The sequence below is a fragment of the Akebia trifoliata genome, chromosome 4 (assembly GCF_017979445.1).
Source record: "Akebia trifoliata isolate Shusen 1 chromosome 4, ASM1797944v1, whole genome shotgun sequence".
Lineage (NCBI taxonomy): Eukaryota > Viridiplantae > Streptophyta > Magnoliopsida > Ranunculales > Lardizabalaceae > Akebia > Akebia trifoliata.
The window spans coordinates 12463353-12485969 of NC_141378.1; the positions used below are offsets into that span (position 1 = coordinate 12463353).

Below are 22617 nucleotides of genomic sequence, written 5' to 3' on the forward strand. Positions count from 1 at the left end.
TTTCAAGCTAAAGCAGTCCAACGCTTCGCGATCTGAGATACCAATTAGGCAAGGCAAGCGATAGAAGATAGAACAAAACTGAGGGACCCGAAGGGGACTCTCTACATCAATAGCTCAAAACACATGGCTTGACATAAATTGATAAGTCCCAATTTTATTTTTTTTTATGGACAAGTTGGACTTGAACCACAACCTAAAAGTTGCTCTGTAATGTGTCAAACCACCTAAGTTACGAGCCTAAACCCACTACGCCCCATTTAGATATATGTATGTTATTTTATTTGTATTTATATTAAATTGAATCGAAATTGATTAGGAGTTGGATCGGGACTATCAACGAGTCGATTTCACATATACCTAGAACCAGAACCTAAATAAAAACTCGATTTTGATTCTTATCAATTTCAATTTTGGGTACGGGATCCTTAGAATCAGAACTGACCCTACAAATACTTGATACTCAATGAGTACCTAGATGATGTTTTTATTTGAATCAGGGAAAAAAAAGAGGTAAATATCCAATAAAATAAAAATTATTTATAAATGTAATAATTTAATTTGTAATTCATTCATAAATTGAAAGTTAAGATCAACAATAAATTCTTCAAGCAAATCAAACTTTTGATAATAAAATAATAGAAAACTACGGTACAAATCTTTTATTTGTTGTTGAAAATCTATAATACATAGAAAATGAATGGATGTTCAGGCAGAGAAAAGGTAAAAAAAAGCTGAATTCTTCACATTATCTTTATAATTTAATTTTAGTTCAAATATATTTACTTCAGATATCTACTCATTAGTATTTAATTAAATTATTAATTTTATTATAAATAAAATAGATTTACTAGTTGGGTAATCGAATAAAATCCAAATTTTATTAGATCCTTAAAATAACTATCAAAAAATGATCAAATTCATAATGGTAAACCCAAATCCGACTAATTGGTTTCGGATACGTCGAGTACCCATTGAAACCCGTAGGACTAATCCGAAAACATGTTTTTTTGAACCCATAATCAGGTACATCAAGTACCCGTTGACACCTTAGGACCAATCCAAAAACATGTTTTTTTCGAACCCATAATCGGGTACATCAAGTACCCATTAACACCCTTAGGACCGATCCGAAAACATGTTTTGTCGAACCCATAATATATTAAACATGCATGTCATATTGGATCCAATCTACAATTAATGACGAATCTGAGTACATTGAATTCCTTATTGGATGGGTACAATTAGATCCAAACTTAATTCACATATAGATTAAACTTGTACCAATTACTTGCAGAAAATTATCAGATTATTTTATCTTATTTTGCTCAAAATATAAGCTATCTAATAATTACATGGTTACAAAAATTTTAATGGAAAAATTGTAGGGCTTTACCCTTGTTTAGAGGGAACCCTTCCAGAAATTCTCAAAGGCGCTGGGCCAAACCCAGGCCAAAGAGGGGGTTTGGAAATAGTTTTCAACCAGCAATTGACGCGCCTCGGTTATTACCTCACTAGCTGCGTCATTGCCCCAAGCGCAAAGATGACTTTAACCAACTCTCTTCTTTTGTTTTATTGATCAAGTTTCTTCACTCAGCTTCACAATTCTTTCGATGTGGGACTATTTTTATTGAGATTGGCTATAAGAGTGAATGTGCTTTCTGCTAATTCATTGTTTAATGTGCTCGGAGGTTCAAATCTGGGTATATAAGTTTTCCCTCTTTTTGGTAAAAATTAGAGATACCCCGTGTGATTTCACATTGATTGCATACCCCTTTGACTGTAATCTTTCATTAAACTTAAAAAAACCAATGAAAATGACTCAAATACCCTCATCTTCAACCACTTCCCCAAAATCGCTAATTCTTTCCCAAAAATCCTTCTTCAACCTCTACGGTAGGAATTATTTTCCCTTGCCTTAAGAATCTATTTTCCTCGATCTTTAGATCTCAAGATCAGTATAGGGTTTTAGGGAGGTGAAGCCTAGGGATTTTGGAGAAGAAAAATTAAGGGTTTTTTTTGTGAGAGGTTGAAGGTGGTTTGAATAGGTTAAAAACATGAGAAATTTACATAATGGACCCTGTAAGAGAGATTTTTTATAAGACCCCCAAAATTTTGGCATTGGCTTGACAACCTGATTAGTAAAGTCGTTCTTTCCAAATGCCCCTTACTTTAAAACACATTTTAAAGTACCCAAAACACAAAGGCTTTGAATGGTTGAAATCAATAATCTACAGTCAAGCTTCGACTTTTAAACATCATTTTCACTGAAAAGTTTAAAAAAGGGTTTCAGACGTTGATTTTTTCATCTAAACTTATTCATTTTGACCAAGGCTTACAAAATTGAAAATCGAGCTAGGACAATTGAAAATGTTGCACCAGGTCTGCATAGAGTAGGAGTAAAAAAAACCTAATCATCTTTAACGTTTTTAAATTTACTAATTGAACTATTAAGTTACCATAAAAAAATAGGTGGAATTTATAAAGAAGTTCTTGTATGAAGGTTAATTAAGTAATTTTCCTTTAAAACATTTACCTTGGAGGCTAAAGCCGCTAAAAATGGAATTTTCGGCAACTAGTCGAAGAGGAGGACATCGGTCATCCACTTGATACTGACATAAAATTACACCAACATCCACATCTTTAAGCTACTGAATCCTTAATCCTTTTCAAAAATTCATCTTCAACCTATTGTTACCAAATGGTACAATAAAAATAAGAATAAAAAACCTTTTGTTTCCACAGGATGCATTTTCGGGAAGTGGAAGAGTGACAATTTTGAAAAGAAAAATCAATAATTTGTTGCCAGAGTATCACTCTTGGAGTATTCCAATATCTTTACTATTATAATAAGAGAAGGCGGAGTAAATGTGATTGGACACTAAAATTTAAATCCCATAGTACCTTTACATTTAAAGTTAATATAAATCGGGATCATTTTAATAATAAATCAAGAAAATTGCTACCCACCATCCCAGGATCATCGTGATTAATTTTCAAAAATACAAAAATATTTTTATTACATAATTTTCAAGAATCTTTTTAATAAGTATTTTAAATAACAGATAAGCCCTTTTGATGTAGGTGCGTTTGCACATGCCACCTTCTAAGTATACAACACACCAATAAAGAATTAACACACGTCTTAAAGTGCTTTAAGTAAAAGTTGGTACGATGACAAGAACCCTCAAATTTATCCAAAAGATAAGGGAGATTCCCCTAAATAGGAGAAAAATCAAACATTTTTTACAAGAGATTGAGTACCATTAGGTATGCAACTTGGTTAGAGTTGGAGTCAAATTAGAACCTAATCAACATAAGTCAATTCCATTAAATAAGAACAACACAAAACCAAAATGCCAATAAAACCAAACCAAACAAAGGTCAAATTGGTTTGATTTAATTCTATGGGTTGCCAATATTCTATAAACTACTTGAAAGTAATGTATTTTTAATGAAATAATAAATAAATAAACAAAAAATTTCATGTAATTAATCATTAACCTATCTATAGATGTAATTTCTTGCATTACCTCAAGATCTTTGATCACTGCTTTGAATCTGTAATATTTGTGTTTTTAAGCGTGCCTGCAACACAACTCCTTCGACGCACTAGTTAAATTAAGTACAAAAAAGAGTAAAGTACCGGTATATGAATAAAGATTATCCTTTTTAATGTCTTTGTCCATGCATTTATAGAGGTGAAACCCTAAATCATTCGATTGCCTTTACGACGTTGTCTTCCTTCTAATTAGGAGTTGAGATATAAATTGGGATGTATCCATTTTAAATTATGTTCTTATTCATTCCCTTAATTTAGCAACAATTTCCCTTGATCCAGGACGATTCCTAATCCGTCGGACCTTATCATATTTCACTTTATTTTAAATCTCTAATTTTTTGGGATTTGGATCTTAGTGGTTCACCCAATTCACACGGAATTCCTATATGTTTTCCGAGTTTGAGTAACTGTCTGGAATTCGATTCGGAGACATCTATACAAGTTCCGAATTGGGACTAGTTCCTTTCTCTTAGCTTTGGGGAATCTATTCCTCGGACTCAACGTTGAGGTTGTCTAGAGGGTTGAGTTGGAGTTTATTATGTTACATGTCGCTATCTGGTGCGTCGCAAAAAACATAAAAAAAAATCCTCCACACTAGCCATAGAAGAAGTCATTAATTTATTCATTAAACCATTCATAATAAATTTATATATATATATATATATATATATATATATATATATATATATATTACACGAGGGTTTGGGTTCGATTGTATACAAGCCTTGAATTGAGAATCAAACAAAATTGATTGTTTCCACATTTTCTTAATCTAGAACCAGACCACAACTTGCTCTAAATGGAACCAAACCAGTCTAAAGCTATCCGTTTGATTCGGTTCTCAATTTGAATTAGAGCAAGTTGCTCCACTAAGTAAAAAAGTATTTTTTGATCACTTTCTCTCAGCGAAGACCACAGTCAAGGCATGGATATGCAATCACTTTGTAAAGACCCTCTAATTTTCACCAAAAACCTCAATCTCGGCTGGGTACGGAGTTCCTAAAAAATTACCCGTTTTGGTCAACCACGGTTTCAAAACTCGGATACACTCGAGTTGAATTGCTGAGTCAACTCCGGATCGCTCGGTCCCCGCTCTCTCTCGCCCCTCACAAATGTTCTTTCTCCAAGTCCCTCAACAATCAACATGTCTTCTACTCCACCATAAATCCTCAACCCCAGAACGCATAATTCCTTCTCTCCCTCTTCAAATCTTTCCAAAACCTTTGTTAAATTTTGTGAAAAACAGCTAAATATGGCAACACCTGCTCTGTGGCAGCCTCAAGAAGAAGGTTTGAGAGAGATCTGTGGGTTTCTCGAACAACAGATTTCTCCCAATTCAGATAAACCTCGGATTTGGCAGCAACTTCAGCACTATAGTAAATTTCCCGATTTCAATAACTATCTCGCTTTCATCTTAGCCCGTGCAGAGGTAATTCATCTACCCGATCGACAAAAAATCAGGGATTGTGGTTCTTATTTTGTTCGATTTAGCCTTGTTTTGAGGGCGGAGGGGTTTGTTCTTGTTGTTTGACGAGTTTTGGTAGTATTTACGAGCATGGTAGATTGGTTGGTGTTGATGAAATTGAGAATTTGATGTGTTGTTGCCTTGTTGGTCGTAGATTGATTGCATGCTTATTGATGGATGTTGATCATATATATTAGGGTGTTTAGTTACTTTGGTTCTGTTGGTTTCTTTGTTTGTTAGCTCTAGAAGTATTTACTCAGAAAAAAGAAAAAAAAAGAAGCTCTAGAAGTATTTGCGATTTATTCCTTCCTTGTTCGTTGCAGCGAGGAAACCTATTTAAGAAGACTAGAAGCAAAAAAGACAATTTTTTTGGAAAGCATTTCCATGACATATTTTTGATTTCTTGCATAAAATTTAGAGGTTTGTTTTAGATCTGAGACAACTTTTGCTACATGAAAGTATTGGTCCACCACCACCACCACCACCTCCACCATAAATTTAGAATTTTGGATGTTCTTTTGAGATTGAGAAGTATTACGTCATTTGTCTTTATCGTAAGTTTCAATTCTTGCTGTTTGATGAATTTTGTAATGTTTATGAGACCCGTAGACTGGTTTGTGGCGATGAAATTGAGAATTTGATGTGTTATTGGTCGTGGATTGTTTGCATGTTTATTGGTAGATGTTGCCCATATATTAGGGTTTAAGGTTTTTGGGTGTTTATTTACTTTGGTTCTGTTGGTTTCTTTATTTGTTAGCTCTAGAAGTATTTGCTATTTTTTTGTTCGTTGTTGGTTGCATGGAAACCCATTTATTGAAGACTTGGAGCCAAAAAGGCAATTTTTTTGGAAATTATTTGCATGACATATTTTTGATCTGCATAAAAGTATTGATTCCCCCCCCCAATTTAGAATTTTGGATGTTCTTTTGAGATTGAGAAGTATTACATCACTTGTCTTTCACATGAGTTTCAATTCTTGCTGTTTGATGAATTCTGGTAGTGTTTACAAGCCTGTAGACTGGTTTGTGGGGCAATGAAATTGATAATTTGATGTGTTATTGGTCGTTGATTGATTGCATTTTTATTTATAGATGTTGCCCATATATCAGGGTTTGAGATTTGGGTGTTTATTTACTTTGGTTCTGTTGAATTCTTTGTTTGTTAGTTCTAAAAGTATTTATCGATTTTTTTGTTCATCGTTCGTTGCCATGTGGAAACCTATTTATAGAAGACTAGAAGCAAAAGAAGGCAATTTTTTGGAAAGCTTTTCCATGCCATATTTTTGATTTGTTGCCTAAAATTTAGAGGTTTGTTTTAGATGTATGACAACTTTTGCGACATAAAAGTATTGATCCCCCTCCCCAAACACACACACACCAAATTTAGAATTTTGGGTGTTCTTTTGAGATTGAGAAGTATTATGTCATTTGTCTTTCTCATAAGTTTCAACTCTAGCTGTTTGATGAATTTTGGTAGTGGTTATGAGTCCTATAGACTGGTTTGCGGCGATGAAATTGAGAATTTGATGTGTTATTAGTCGTGGATTGATTGCATTTTTATTGAATAGATGTTTTCCCATATATTAGGGTTTAAGATTTGGTGTTTTAGTTACTTTTTGCTCTAGAAGTATTTGCCATTTTTTCGTTCATTGCAATGTGGAAACCTATTTATAGAAGACTAGAAGCAAAAAGGCAATTTTTTTGGAAAGCATTTTCATGACAAATTTTGATTTGTTGCCTAAAGTTTAGATGTTTGTTTTAGATCTAAGATAACTTTTGCTACATAAAAGTATTGCTTTTCCCCTTCAAATTTAGAATTTTTTATGTTCTTTTGAGGTTGAGAAGTATTATGTCATTTGTCTTTATCATAATTTTCAATTCTTGCAGTTTGATGAATTTTGGTAGTGTTTCTGAGCCCTGTAGACTGGTTTGTGGCGATGAAATTGAGAATTTGATGAGTTATTGGTCATGGATTGTGCATTTTTATTAATAGATGTTACCGATACATTAGGGCTTAAGATTTGGGTGTTTATTTACTTTGATTCTGTTGGTTTCTTGGTTTGTTAGCTCTAGAAGTATTTGCGATTTATTCGTTTGTCATTTGTTGCCATGTGGAGACCAATTTATAGAAGACTAAGAGGCAACATCGGCAATTTTTTAGAAAGCATTTCCATGCCATATTTTTGATTTGTTGCCTAAAATTTAGATGTTGATTTTAGATCTAAGACAACTTTTGCTGCATAAAAGTATTTATTTTCTCCCTTACATTTTGAATTTTGGATGTTCTTTTGAGGTTGAGAAGTATTACGTCATTTTTGTCTTTATCATAAGTTTCAATTCTTGCTATTTGATGAATATTGGTAGTGTTTTTGAGCCCTGTAGACTGGTTTGTGGTAGGCGTGCAACTTGGTTTGGTTTGAGGTCAAATTAGAACCGAACCAACATTGGTCGGTTCCTCTAAATAAGAACTAGAACCGGACCAAATTCCACTGGAACTGAACCAACCCAAACCGAACTAAAGTCGGTTCGGTTTGGTTCTATGGGTTGCCAATATTCTATAAATTGTAACATTTTTTAATGAAAAAACAAACATATAATAAAAATAAAATTTCATACAATAAATCACTAATCTATCCAAATAAAGTCATTAGTTTATCCATGAAAGATCATTAATCTATATCCTAACAACTAAAATAATTCATAATAATAATTATTATATTTATTGCACAAGGGTTCGGTTCTATACAAGCTTGATCCAAGAACCAAACCAAATTGATCGGTTCTCCATTTTCGTAACCCGGAATCGAACTGCAACTTGTTGTAAACTGAACCAAACCACCCCAAAGCTATCGGTTTGGTTCGGTTCTTGGTTTGAACTGGACCAAGTTGCACCCCTAGTTTGTCGCAATGAAATTGAGAATTTGATGTGTTATTAGTCGTGGATTGATTGCATTTTTATTGATAGAGGTTGCCCATATATCTGGGTTTAAGATTTGGGTGTTTAGTTACTTTGGTTCTATTGATTTCTTTGTTAGTTGGCTCTAAAAGTATTTGCGATTTATTCGTTCGTTGCAACGTGGAAACCTATTTATAGAAGACTAGAAGCAAAAAAAGGCAATTTTTTGGAAATCATTTCCATGCCATATTTTTGATTTGTTGCCTAAAATTTAGATGTTTGCTTTATATCTAAGACAACTTTTGGTACATAAAAATATTGTTTTTTAGCACGAATTTAAAATTTCAGATATTCGTTTGAGATTGAGAAGTGTTGCATCATTAGGGTAAGTTTCGTTATTATTTGTATGCTCGTTACCACGGGGAAATCCTATTTGTAGAATGTCAAAAGCAAAAAAAAGCAATTTAAGTACAGCATTTCCGTGTCATGCTTTTGATCCTCAAATTCAGATGTTTGCTTTAGATCCAAGACAACGTTTGCTATGTAAAAGTATTATTTATTTATTTATTTTGCATAAATTTAGGATTTTAGATGTTAGTTTGGATTGAGAAGTATTGTACCATTTATCTTTTATTATAAGTTTCATAATTATTTGTGCACTTGTTACCACGTGGAAATCCTATTTATGAACACTAGAAGCAAAAGGAAAAAACAACCTGAGTAAAGCATTTCGGTGCCATAAATTTTAATGTTTTACTGCAAATTTAGACTTTGTTTTTTTATTTAAGACGACTATGTTTGCTACATAGAAGTATTATATTTTACATTAGTTTAGAATTTAGGTCGTTCATTTGAAATTTAGAACCATAGAACTAATGCCTTGCCTTTTAATATGCCCCAACTTTGCATGCCATCCGTTTCATAGTTAAACATGCAGAGGGCCTATGTGTATGTTATCTCACTTTCAAAGCACAACTTACCCTTGGTTTTTGTTATATAACCATTATGGCTCGATTTTTGGCACAAAGTTCTTCCTTATAAAGAAACACACTCTAGATTTCCTGATATGTACATGGATGGTACTGGTTAACTTGCTATGGAATTCTTGTTTGTGGTTTCACGGTTTCACCAAAGAATTCAATTTCTTTACTTCCTACTCAGTTGTTGAATTGCTTTGTTATTTGTGATTCCCATTTGTATTTGGCCATTAAAATTTGTATTTGCTTGCTCTGATAGATATTATGAATCATTATTTATTGTTTTGCATAAATGGTTCTTTAAATTTTGGTATGACTTTCTGCCTTTTTCCTCTCAAACAGAGTTCACCAATAGAAATACGGCAAGCAGCCGGTTTGCTTTTAAAGAATAATCTGAGGACTGCTTTCAAATCCATGATGCCTTCATACCAACAGTACATAAAATCAGAGCTTTTGCCGTGTTTAGGAGCGACTGATAGGCACATCAGGTCTACAGTTGGGACAATTATAAGCGTTGTTGTACAACAAGGGCGAATTTTTGGTTGGCCAGATCTGTTGGAAGCCCTTTTGCATTGCTTGGGAAGCAATGACTTAAATCATATGGAAGGTGCAATGGATGCTTTATCCAAGGTTTGTCTGTGAATCATTGGATTGTTTCTTTATAGATTTTTGAAATAAAGACTTAACAGTGATGACTTTAATGAAATCTGGGAAATTATTTTGGTATTAGATGTGGACATGAGAAACAAGAGGAAACTCTGGGAAATTAATCGGCCCATCTATTTGACTGATTTTAGTGTCAACAGCTAATAAACATTGAATAAAGAAAATACAAGCTGTAGGTCGAGGAGACCTACCATGAATAAAGTAAAGCTGCAAAACAAATGCGAACACAGCTTGTCCAAAAAAAGAGAGGCTAAAAGCACTGGCCACAGAAGAAAATCTACAACTAAGAATCCCCTATGATTACAAAATCCCACCCATAAATGAAGTTTTCAAGGGAAAATTCTTAAATTCTTTCATTATTTACACAAAATAATAAAGTAGGATAAGATGTCAACAATCATGTTGTGGATTAGCTGTCCTTTTCGTCAAAACCCTTCTGCCCTTTTCTTCTAAAGACCCCAACTAATGTCTTATAGAATCAAACCCCAAAAAATTCTCTTGTTGGATCTTAGATTCATTAACGCGGGACAAAAATCAAGCCAATAGTAACAAGCTCCATTGGAAATTTTGTAATTACTTGGGTTTCCCCTTGTTTGGGCCCAAATTTAATTTTGTTGGGGTTAGTTTTAAACTAGTTAGATTATTACATTTTAGTTTGATTTTTTTTTTCAAAAATTATTTTAGGAGTCCGATTTGAGTTTGAGTATTATTCATGTCACTTTTTTTTTAGACTTTATTTTCAGGGTTCAAAACTTGTCGTATTAGGTTGATTTTTCATATCATTTGAAAGGCTATTCAGTTACCTATCAAATGAGTCCAAGATTTTGTGAATCAGGTGTGTTTTGAAAAAGTTACGACTAAAATGTTAGTATGGTATCTGTTTGTTATGGGATTTGTATCTCAGGGTAAAAAACGTCGAAGTTTAAGTCATGTTAGGATTAGGATTAGAATGTAAAAGGTAAGAGCCTATATATATGTGGTTATTGTAATTGATTTCCCAGTTTAATAAATGAAAAAAAAAGAAGCTCTCTTTCGAGAACTTTGCTAGTAATTGGATATATGGTGTGAAGCCAGGGCGAGAGGGGGCAGTTGCAACCCCTCAACTTTTTGGATTACTTAGATTCTCATAATGTTTTGGTGAATATTTGAGATGCCTCCTATGTTTTCAAATTAGCTATGACTTTTCCTATTTGATATTTTCCCTCAATCTTTTGGGTGATTTAGACACCACTTTATTTTTAGTGGATATTTGAGATACCCCTTGCGTTTTCAAACGATGACATACCCTTCTGGCACCCTCATTTTTTTGAGATACCCCTTGTGTTTTCAAACCCCTCGTGGTTGTTTGAGTAGTCTTTGAGCTTCATCATTACTATTGCGTCATCTTGATTGATAATTTTCAATCGAGGGGTTGAAACCTGAAGGGTTGTTGAGGAAGTGGTTTTGAATGTTAGCAAAGGTTGTATAGGGTGTGGGAGGGTTGGGTGTTGATTTTAGAAGGGTGGAAAGTTGGGTTGGGGCTGTTGGAAAACAGGATGGTTATTAATTTTTAAGGGACTGTAGGATTGATAAAACAGGTTTGAGGGACTGTGATATGGTTCTTAGAAGGTTCTGAATTGTTGTGGAGGTGTTTTGGAGGTTGCTGAAGGTTGTGGGAAGTGTTTGAGTAGGTGCGGCAACACCAAGAGAGGTGTTGATGGTCTTGGTAAAATTGTGGGGTAGTAGTGAAGGGTTGTTAATGGTAAGGGATTCCTCAAGATATCATTTATCCTCTCTTGTAGGGAGTAGGGAAACTTGTTCCAAGAGATTTATTCCTGTAGAGGTGAAGGCTGCGATTGAAGAGTGAATTCCTGCAATTGATGCATCAAAATCAGCCTTCTTCACATAATCTCCAAGATTAGTGACTTGGGCACATGGTGATCCATCTCCATCAATCACCGTTAGAACGGTTTCGAGGGCCTGCTCTATTACCATTGACGAAGCAGATGTGAATAAAATCCTTGATTTTCAAGTAGAAAGAGTTAAGTCTCTTGAATCCACAATAGACTAAAAACAAATTAAAATCTGAAAACTAATATTCTGGAGCTAAGTCTTTATTTTAAGGAATTCCAATGCAAGATGTTCTACATCATATGTTGAAAATTACTTGACCCATGGGGCAAACTTCAAAGTTTTGTTTCGTCTCACTTGTCCTCAAGAGTAACTAAAATGGTACATTAGGAGTTTGTCTTGATATTACTCAATTTTTCTTGTACCAATTCGGTATTGCATTTTTTGAATCGACTAACATGTACCACAACACTGATGGCTTTAAATCATGCCATGAAGATGCAAATGAAAATAAAGAACTTAGAGATTTTGTGATGGATATTTAGTTATTTAGTCACATCCTTGAGGAGCTGCGAAGGTGCCAGCGTGCTAAGTTGGTTAAAGTTTGAGTGTTGATACCCTGACCGGGGTTCAAAATCTGCCTTCACCTACTAATTATTTACCACTAATCTCACTTACCTAGCCACCCCCCCAACCAGTTTTTTTTTACCTTCAGAATGTATGCTTTTGGAGCACTCTTTGTTGAGAAAGGTATTCATAATGAGACCCTTTTGTTTCTTTTGACGTCTGTCTGCATTTTATATATTTTTCATCTGTGTTTGTTGGAGATGGGAGATCCTACTTAACTCATCCAATGAAACTCCTACTTGTCCACAATGAAATGGTTTGGAAATCTTGTTTTTTTTCTTTTTTTTTTTACTTTTATATTTTAATATTGATAATGAATTAGTTAATTGTGTATCATAGATCTGTGAGGACATTCCTCAAGAGCTTGATTTGGATGTACCTGGATTGGCCGAACGCCCCATCAATGTATTCCTGCCGAGATTGTTCCAGGTGACTGAATTCTTGCAAAGTTATAAGTTCTTCATGTATTCTATTTCTGTTGATTTGAAAGTTGTATTCTCCTTGCCTTCCATTGAAGTTTGTCTAACAGCCTTCATTTGACTTATTTTTTGAACCAGTTTTTCCAGTCACAACATGCCTCACTTAGAAAGTTTTCCCTGGGTTCTGTAAATCAGTTCATTATGTTGATGCCCACAGTAAGTGTATAGAAATGTATTTTCTCCCATTTTGTCGGACTTGGAGTAAAAACTATTTGAAGTGGCAAGGTTCCCTCTGATTTGTTATTGTGGTGCAGGCTTTACTTCTATCAATGGATCAATACCTCCAGGGTTTGTTTGTTCTCGCTAATGATCCTGCTCCAGAGGTGCGAAAATTGGTGAGTCAATTCAGTGAACCTTGCATATGTCACATTGCTGCCATTCTATCATGTTTGTCAATCCAATAAGTGCTTTGGCTCCCTTTTATCATTTGATTGGTTTGACCTATATAAAGGACGTGGGCACACCAATAAAGACTGTCTCAAATATGTAGGCAGTTCAACGGAAGGAAAAAAAGTGTAAAATCAAATTTAGATGAATCTTACCGATTAGAAGAGAGAAGATTCCGAGTTTGATTATTGTTTACTAGTGGTGTAGGTATTGATGTTCTGACAGAAACTTGAAATATAAATGGACGTTTGGTGTTTTTTTTATATATCAATTTTGTTCCAGATAATCAGGGCTGTCAATGGATCAGACCAGATCCGTAACATGATCACTAACTCTATGTCCAGATCAAGAATTGGGGATTTGATAAGGACCTGATTTGATAACTTATCTGATTGGTTTGGATCAGTCATGTCACACTCCTATAATGTGTTTGAAAATATATAAAGGATGTATATTAATGTTATATTTTTATTCACTTCTGTAATGTATCTTGTATACTTTTGTCAAATTGAATCGGATGGGATTAGGACCGATCCAAAAATATTAAATTTTTTGGATTGGATCAGATCAGATCCGGAACAACGTACATTGTATTGGATCAGGTCTGGAGCTTAAAATGACAGATCTAATCAGTCCAGATCGGGTCTCGGTCAAATACATGTTTGTTGGATCAATTAGGTATGAATGTGATCCGAACTCAATCCATTGACACCCCTAATCAAAGGTGCTGTGGGATGTGCATTTTGCTAAGTAATGCTATGAGAATTTGAACTTTGGCATATATAAAATGTTCAGGACGAGATCATTTCTCCCCAACGAAGTTTCTTTGTGCTGGTGCAATGTGTGATGGGCTATTGAATGCTTTCTTGATTTATAGCGATATTTGGTTATCATCCATTTATTATCTGCCTTTATGATGCACAGGTTTGTGCAGCATTCGTCCAGCTAATTGAAGTTCGTCCATCTGTTTTGGAGGTGGGCATCTTTGTTCTGGTTCATTTGAATTTGATTCCTACTCTTTTCTTGTTGTATGTCTTCTTTCTCTGGTATAGGTTCCATATTATGTGTTGCAACCTGTGCTTGATATATTCTTCACAATAAGAAGTCCAAATATGTAGAATTGAGAACCATATTAAGATATGATCCTGGATGCAATGTAATGGTGAATCAGTTTCCTATAGCCTGCCTCAAATATTTGTTATATATGTCTATGCAGATGGTACTTGTATTTTTAATTATAAAATGGTATTTTATTTTTTTGGGGGGGGGGGGCTATTATCTCTTGTTTTCCTGTGTCTTTATTGTCTTATGCTGATCTTTGACGTTATATTGCAGCCACATTTAAGAAATGTTATTGAATACATGTTGCAAGCCAATAAGGACACTGATGATGAAGTTGCTCTTGAATCTTGTGAATTCTGGTACTCTCCATTAACTTTGTTTACTCTGTATTTAAATGTTTGTTCACAAATTTGGTATTTAGTGAGTGATGCAGACCCATTTTGAAGTTGCTCTTGAATCTTGTGAATTCTGGTACTCTCCATTAACCTGTTTACTCTGTATTTAAATGTTTGTTCACAAATTTAGTATTTAGTGAGTAATGTAGACCCATTTGGAAGGGATTTATGGCGAGCAATAGTTTAAAATGTAAATGTCTGGTAAACTTCATGAATACACCTTATTAAATGAATGCTAGAATGTTGTCCCTCTGTTTCGTTCTTGATCTTTGCACTCTTTTGGCTGGTTCAATCGAACCCAATTCTGATATGAGCACTAGCAATATGAGAATTTACTAATACAGACTCCAGACAGTATCTTAACCAATGGTCATTTGGTTAGCCAGAGTAAAATTATTATTAATTTTTGTTCCATGTATAACGGTAATGGTGAGTCAGTTAACCATGGATTCTTTGGGAGTTGGAACATCTTCTTTGGATATCATTCTTCATCTCATTTGAGATCTGTTGGGTTTTCAGTTATTTAACTCTTTCATAGTTGGCACAACTATACTCTCTCATCTTGAGAGTGTGATGTAGCCATGCAGGACTTTTAGAAGACATAAGGTTTTTCTAAGGTTTATGGTTTCCGAAGATTTGTGTTAAGTTAGTACTAAAGGGAAAGGACCTTCTTTAAGCCTTCTAATATTTAGTTAACCCAAATCCTCAGAAATCAAAAACCTTAAAGAAGGAACAGGTGAATAATCTAGGATTTGGGAAGGAGAATTAGGGTGTAGAAGAAGAGGAGATAGTTCTATTGATGTCACACTAATATGATCCTAGGAATCACACCTAGGGTTTCTTAAAGCTTCACACATCCAATAGAGTAAAGGGCAAGCTGCAATTTTTTTCATCAACTCTACTGAAAAGCACACAATAAGATTTATAGTGTCCCATAGTCCAACCCTACTGATATCATGTAAATTAAAAATTGAAATGACCATACTACCCCTTGTGCATAAAAAAGAGAAAAAAAATATAATAAATAATTAGATATCCCAACTAATATAGCTTCCCATTATTATTTGAGATGCCCAAACTATGCATATCAAATTGTCATATCGGAGGGGAAGAAAGACTTCTATCAGATTGATGAGGATGGCTTGAGAAAGTCAGTGCTGCATTTAGATAGCGGCATGTCATGCTAAGAGCTCAGAAGGATTGGGCGACTTGTTTCAAACAGATGAAGGCCCAATATCAATTAGAGAAAGAATAGCTCTTGCCTGGCCAGACCAAACATAATTTGAAGCATTTGGGTGGTTTACCATCTGTGTAAGGAGAGGTCCTCCTTATAATGAGATTGATTCGAGCTAAGATATACAGCTAGATTGGGCGGCACGGGCAATATGGGGATTCAATAAAGATAGGAGCTGAGCTGCCTTTTCTCAGCCAGGAGATAGTGTTTGATGGCAGTTCATGCGTATTGTCCGGTGTCTAATATCGTTCAAGGGGAGCAGTCGAGTACTTTTCAGCTCCTCTCTCTATGCCATTGGGAGCGTGCTGGCGCAGGAGGGCAGGAGTCGATCACCCCATTTAGTAGGCGCTTCTGAGCTTATGGCTGCGGTTCAGCCATTCCTTAGGAACAACGCTTATCGTTTAGGGGGGATTGGGGAGCAGCTGCAGGCTCTTGATCTGTCGGGGGTACTGCCGCCGGTGATGGAGTTGGGAATGAGTGGAATCAAGGGAAAGAGTAAGATAATGAAGTTTGGAGCCAGCGCCTGTGAGAGAGAAGACCTATTCTATGCATTTCAGATTAAAGTGGGGACCCTTGACGAGCTAGGGAGATGGAGCGAGAACGACTAGCCGAAGGCAGGAACGAAAGGGGCGAACGAGACATTGGTGTAAATGATTGAATGTTGTATGATAAGATGAAATTATCGGATAATCGGAACATCCGACAACGGGATCGAATGAAATGTGAAGACAGGCTTCGAGTGAAATGGGCCCAAAAGGAGGCAAAAAACCCGATGACGTGTGCCTCCCTATACCAGGTCTAATGGGAGGCATGTTACGCTCGGAGAAGAAGATAGGGGAATGAAAAGACAATGAAAAGCAGATGAAAGAGCGAAGGAAGTAAGAAAACAAGGCGCATTTGACAGTAAAATCAAGAAGAAGAGAGGAAAATGGTTTTGAAGAATCACGCACGAGAAACTGAGAAACAACAATGGCTATTTCGGGGCACCTTCGGAAAGAAGCAAACTTAGCTGTTGAGGCTACCACTAACAGGCTCCCTGCACGAGCTACGCTCTAAAAGTAGGGGCACATGTCAGAGGCTGCTTACCTTGGATCCGTCATCAATTAAAGAAGCATCCATTTGGGACCCACTTCATTATCGTCCCACCAAATTAAGGATCGGTTCAACTGTTCAGCCTCTTATTAGTTATTACCTCTCGTTTAAATTTTAGGAGGTAGTCATTGATCCTTATCAAGGTGGCTGATTTGAAGGTTATTACATTTTGCTGTCATGTGGGCCTTTTGGGAGAAACACAATAGGAGGTTTGTAATTGAGGAAGTGATTCAAATTGTCATTCTCAATGAGAAAGGGCTTTTACAAGGAATGGAAGGTGCTAAACTTTGAAGATTTTGTCTTTAGATGAATCCAAGGTCATCTAATGAATAGTTTTCTTGTTTTCCTTCCTTCTCTTCGACCTCCTTGGTTTCTACTTGTTTATTCCTTTTTTGATTAAAATCTATACCTTCAACAAAAAAAAATACAGAATTTAGGGGATGTTCCACTCAAATTGGGTGGGTGGGTGGGTGGGTTGGGGGGGGGGGGGGGGGGGAAGGGAGCAAGAATGCTCTCTAATGTGTTGACCCTCTCTACTGTACATATTTTCATTCTTGAGTTGGATGTATATCTTATTACAGTGTCTCATTTTTCTGATTCATTTTGCCAAGTTTGAATTGATGGTATTGATGGTGACTTTTGCCAAGTTTGGATCGATTGAGTTGAGATCCTTTAATCATTAGTATAGAAATAACAAATGGATTCTGTCCCTACATAGTAGGTTGAAGCCATTCATATCTTTTGAGAAGAGAATCATATGGTGAATAAGTTGGCAATGAAAATCTTTTTGAGTAGCATAGCCAAGAAGGAGAATAACAAGGTTTTTCTCTTTTGTTTGGGGTTTCCAACTTGTACTACTTTAGAGTATAATATTCCTACTTCTGGTATTGTTGTTATGAATTTCAATATTTATTTCCTAATTTTTGTTTAATTATCAGGTCAGCATACTGTGAAGCTCCCTTACGCCATGATAACTTGAGAGAGTTCATGCCTCGTCTAATTCCAGTATAGAAACCACTCATCTAGTGGACTCCCTTTATATTTTTTTTCTTCCACACAATATTTTTTCTATTTTTTTTCAAAGTTCTCACAATTTTCATGGTGTTGTGACATCTTTTGTAGGTTTTACTGTCGAACATGGTTTATGCTGATGATGACGAGTCGCTTGTTGATGCTGAGGTGAACTTCTTTGGGTTATTTTCAAGTTTCCTTGATTATTCTGAAAAAGGCAGTTGTTGCAATTTGCTTTGCTTACCTCACATTCTGCTATACATACTTGCAGGAGGATGACTCTTTCCCGGATAGAGACCAGGTTCAAATATATATATATTTTTTTGGTTGCTTTTCCTGTTTTCTATCTCAACCTTTAAAGGAATTCTATAGTGAAAGGCTTTGCACTGCAGGATTTGAAGCCTCGTTTTCATGCATCACGACTTCATGGAGCAGATAACACAGAGGACGATGTATGTTTCCAATCCTATTATTTATTCTTATATAATTCCTTACTTTTGTCTTGTTGTTAAATGTTTTGATTCTGGTGATCAATGGTGTGCTATGGTAACTTGAACCAGAAGTCACTAGTTGAAATTTCTTTTGGTTGTGTATATCATGTGATTATTGGGATTTGCAGGATGACGACATTGTCAACATTTGGAATCTAAGGAAATGCAGTGCAGCTGCCCTAGATATCATCTCAAATGTGTTTGGGGACGACATTCTTTCAACATTGATGCCTTTAGTTCAGGTAAGTAGACTAATCCGGTCAAAGTAGAGCAAATCTTGATGATGAAATGAAGCTTTTGGTGGTCTTTATTCAAATTGCAATGTTTCATAATTCCAACACAGCTATAGTTGTTGGGTTTCACAAGTTCCTCTCCATCTGACCTTTCCCATCCCACCTCATTATCATTCTCTCTCCCTTCTAACTACTTGAAGGTTACTATGGTTGGACATTCATAACCATGGCTTTAAAATTGTCCATGAATGAGACGGATAGACAAGATGTCTCACATCTGCAGATTCTCGCGAGATAAACGAGTTTACTTGGGCGATATTTTGAAAATCTCAACCGAGTCAACTGGGGTTTTACATATTTTAATGAAATATGATTTATAATCTAAATAAAATATGATTTATAAATAAAATATTTTAGAATTAAACATTTATTATCTAAATAAAATATGATTTATAATTAAACATCTTCTAATCTACCTTATTTTATTAAAAAAATTATTATTATTTTCTTAAAAATACATATGAATAAATAATTATAAACTGAGTCAAATGGTTTATATCGTCCAAGATTGAGTTGACTTGTCCAAGACAACTTGGTCTCATCCATGAGTGAGACGATCCGTCAAACCGAGATTTGAAACCATGTTCATAACTGATCAAATAAGTCACGAAGGACGATAAAGTCAAATCTCAATTTCTGTTTGCAGGTTTATACTTGTGATGCTATTTTCTAGTTGAGGAAATTACCCATTACTGATATTCTTGCAATTTCGGGGTTTATAATTGTTCAGTCTGAAGCTTTTATTGTTGTTTTGATATACAAATTATTTCAGGTTTCTGAACTTAGGCTGGTGCACTTTTTTGGAATCTCTTGAAGATATTTATCTGTGTTCCTAATATTGGCAAACTTTTTCAGGCTAAACTAGCCTCTACTGATGATGTGGCCTGGAAGGATAGGGAAGCTGCTGTTTTAGCACTTGGTGCAATAGCGGAGGGTTGCATTCATGGACTTTTCCCTCATTTGCCAGAGGTAATGCTATGTTGCTTTCTGCTTGATTGCACGGTTACAAGTATCTGAAAACCAGGGGCGGATTTTCATTGGGGGCACTTGCCTCCACAAGAATTTTCAAAGTCTATGGATTAGTGAGCTATTGCGACAGATTGTAGCGGCGGACAAAAAAATCTGCCACTATTGCCCCCACAATTTTTTTTTCCCACTCTTAGTTGCCCCCAAAACTATATATATTTTTCACTTTTAGCTGTCCCCACAAATTTTTTACTACTCTTGGTTGCCCCCACATGGGCAAAATCCTGGCTCTGCCCCTACTGAAAACAATGTTCATGACTCACTGTTTTCAGTTAATAAGACGTTGCTTTTGCACAAATTCTCGGTTACTAGCATTCAAGAATTTTTGGTAGTTCTTATTTGCAGTTTCACTTATTTCTCCTAATTATTAACTTGTTCAATCCTGTTTCTTCTTCTTAAGTAATGCTGAATCTGTTTTGTTTTACATTTTAATATCTAATGATATGTTCAATTCTGTTTCTATTCCTTGTTTGTGCTTTTATTTTATATGCTGCATATGTGGATTGAGTGGACAAATAGTTTTTCTCTTTACTCCCCTTTAATTGAAATATGTAGTTCAGTGTCTGTAGCCAACTGTGTTTGGGGCTTCATGATTTATTGTTCTCTATTGCTGGCGATTTTGCAGACATGCTGATTCAGTCATTTGACTTACGTGAAAGTAATTCAATATTCTTATTTGCAGATTGTGCCATTTCTCATTCCCCTCTTAGATGATAAATTCCCTCTTATACGGAGTATAACTTGTTGGACACTTTCTCGTTATAGCAAATTTATTGTTCAGGTATGAGTATGACCAAATTATTTTTTACTAGGTTATACCGTTGAAAATTTATTTATTTATTTATTTTTAATGGGTTATTGGTTCTGTGATGAAGCTGCCTTTTTTTCTTTTGATTTCCTTGTTCCCCTTTTTCTTTTTTCCTTACTTTATGTTTTTTTGTTGTGTATGCTCTAATCTCATGTGCTACCTCGTAATTTCTTGGAGTTGTCATGGACTTTGTGCCCATTTTCATGTTCTTATTTGGTTCTGATTGTTATTTTATCATGACATCATATTCCAATTAGCAAAGTAGTTACAAGGTTTAAAATCTCTTTTCGAAACAATGCTTTGATCAAAATAAAACCTTAACGGTTTCGTCCAAAATATTCTGACACAATCTGAAATATTCCCGAAACATTCAACGTTTCAGGCTCAGTGTTTTTTTCTAGTTGAAACTAGAATGAAATATTGACCCAAACATTGCATGTTTTGGGAATGTTTCAGTCGAGACTGTCTTGGTTTTTTCCTGAACAAAATATTGTATCAGTTGAGAGGTCCCAACTTTGGCTTAGTCATGAACAAAACATTTTGAGATTTACTTGGACTGTGTCGGAGTGTCTTAGTTGGACAGTCTTGTTTTCTTTCTGTGAGTATGCCTCGTAAGTCGAGATGATATTTTAGACCTTGATAACAATGACATACGGTCATGGATCCCCCCTTATTTGAAGGAGAAAAATCTTGTTTAATCCATCTATACACCACAAATGCCACTTCTAATATTTCAGTACTTTTAAGATTTTAAAGTCCTTAGAATTGTTTATTGGTCTCATAACACTTGAAAAAAGGAAAAAAGCAATTTTTTTTTATGAAAATAATTTTTATATGATAAAAAACAATTTCATTAAGTATGAAGTTTTTACACTGTTTTCTTTTAACTTGAAGATCCCACTATTGCATTTTTCCATATCCAACAACAAATAGCACAAGGGCATGGATTCAAAGGTAACCATGGTTCAAAGTTCCGTCTGCTTTGGAATGTTTCATTGTAACATTCTTGACCAAAACATTGCCTCGAGATGAGATTTTAAACCTTGAAGGTATCTACCAAGGGGAATACCACCCTTTTTCCATCCTGACCATATGGCTGGGCGTCACCCATCTGATCGCAAATGTTTGAAGAAAAGGTTACCAAGCTTCTCTATAGATGGTGCAATGCATGAGGAGATGGTCCGTCACTTTTCCCTAGCCTTGCACAGCACTCTATTTAGAATGGATCACCTTCTACTCCATGGATGATCCATAGTCAAAATTTTATCAAACTTAGCTGTCCCAATTAAAAAACAAAAAAAAAGAGGTTTTAGACTGTGACCTGGCCCCACAACTTCTATTTTTGGTATATATTGGAAATTTTATTAAAGAGCAAAAAAAGCAAGGAATGTGTGGAAGAGCATGCCCAAGAGGTTGAGGGGACCTTCTAGGGGAGGTGAATAAAAAACTAAAAGAATGCACCTCTTGGCCACTAAACACCAGCATATCGACATAATCAAAGGTAAAAAACATTTAACCTTTAACCATCCTCTCGGATAAAAGAGAGTCCCATCTAGGTGAAATCATCTTGAACGACCCCTTCTCTCCTGAAATCTATGTGAAGTTTATACCATAAAAGTAAATGGTCTTTAACAACCAATATCACATCTTGAAGGCACTCATTGGTTTACTTAAAAGTCTTTTGTTTCTTTCTTTCCAAAATATGCCAACTAATTGCAAAAGGTAACTTCCTACTGAAAGCATGAGCAAACCAATTACTGAATAAGGTCAACGATGAATGAGGAACGGTCTAATATATTTACATACATATGAAATCTGCCTGCCAATTGCAAAAATGTAACTTCCTCCTTAGATCCTACCTCTAGTACTAAAAGCATGATTGAACCAACTATCGAATAAGTTCGACGATCTCATTTGTATGAAATATAAAAAAAAAAGTAGAACCAGATCTTATGAGGCCTGCTATAGTGAATTAGAAGGTTACTGACCTTTTCATTACTAGCTTTTCACATAACACAGAAATCGTCAGCAATTTGCCTACTGCTAATTAAACGGTTGAATGCAGTCACTCTTCCCTTGTGGAAGCGTGAGTTGTTGCAAACAAGGTCTTTCCTGGAGTGGAATGCTTAATGTTGCTAGATTTCTTTATTTTTTCCTGTGTGTCTGCCCATCCTCCTATGTCCCAGGGGAATGCTCTCCATTCATACAAGTTTTGAGTCCTATCCTTAGGAAATTTTGGTTGTGGAATACCATTCATTGCCAAATCCATGATGCTTAGTATGTTGAGTAGATTATCTCATCATTTTTGACATACTACTGC

General features: G+C 35.3%; 1 protein-coding gene and 1 non-coding gene across 4 annotated transcripts in view; one reads left to right on the forward strand and one right to left on the reverse strand.

The window, feature by feature from the left end:
- Nucleotides 1-1396: 1396 nt before the first annotated feature.
- On the reverse strand, nt 1397-1542 carry LOC147403848 (U4 spliceosomal RNA). Its single transcript, XR_015178178.1, has one exon. It is a non-coding gene; the product is annotated as a U4 spliceosomal RNA (small nuclear RNA).
- Nucleotides 1543-4689: 3147 nt separating this feature from the next.
- The window catches only part of LOC147403849 (transportin-1-like), a 37040-nt gene continuing 19112 nt past the window's right edge, over nt 4690-22617 (forward strand). For all 3 annotated transcript variants that reach the window (XM_086439597.1, XM_086439598.1, XM_086439599.1), the window contains exons 1-14: nt 4690-4988; nt 9239-9526; nt 12359-12448; nt 12577-12654; nt 12753-12833; nt 13810-13860; nt 14221-14306; nt 17607-17673; nt 17791-17847; nt 17951-17980; nt 18072-18131; nt 18299-18412; nt 19319-19432; nt 20172-20270. In XM_086439597.1, coding sequence (XP_086295723.1) covers nt 4812-4988; nt 9239-9526; nt 12359-12448; nt 12577-12654; nt 12753-12833; nt 13810-13860; nt 14221-14306; nt 17607-17673; nt 17791-17847; nt 17951-17980; nt 18072-18131; nt 18299-18412; nt 19319-19432; nt 20172-20270 — 1392 coding nt within the window. In that variant the 5' untranslated portion in view covers nt 4690-4811. The remainder of the gene's footprint in view (nt 4989-9238; nt 9527-12358; nt 12449-12576; nt 12655-12752; nt 12834-13809; nt 13861-14220; nt 14307-17606; nt 17674-17790; nt 17848-17950; nt 17981-18071; nt 18132-18298; nt 18413-19318; nt 19433-20171; nt 20271-22617) is intronic.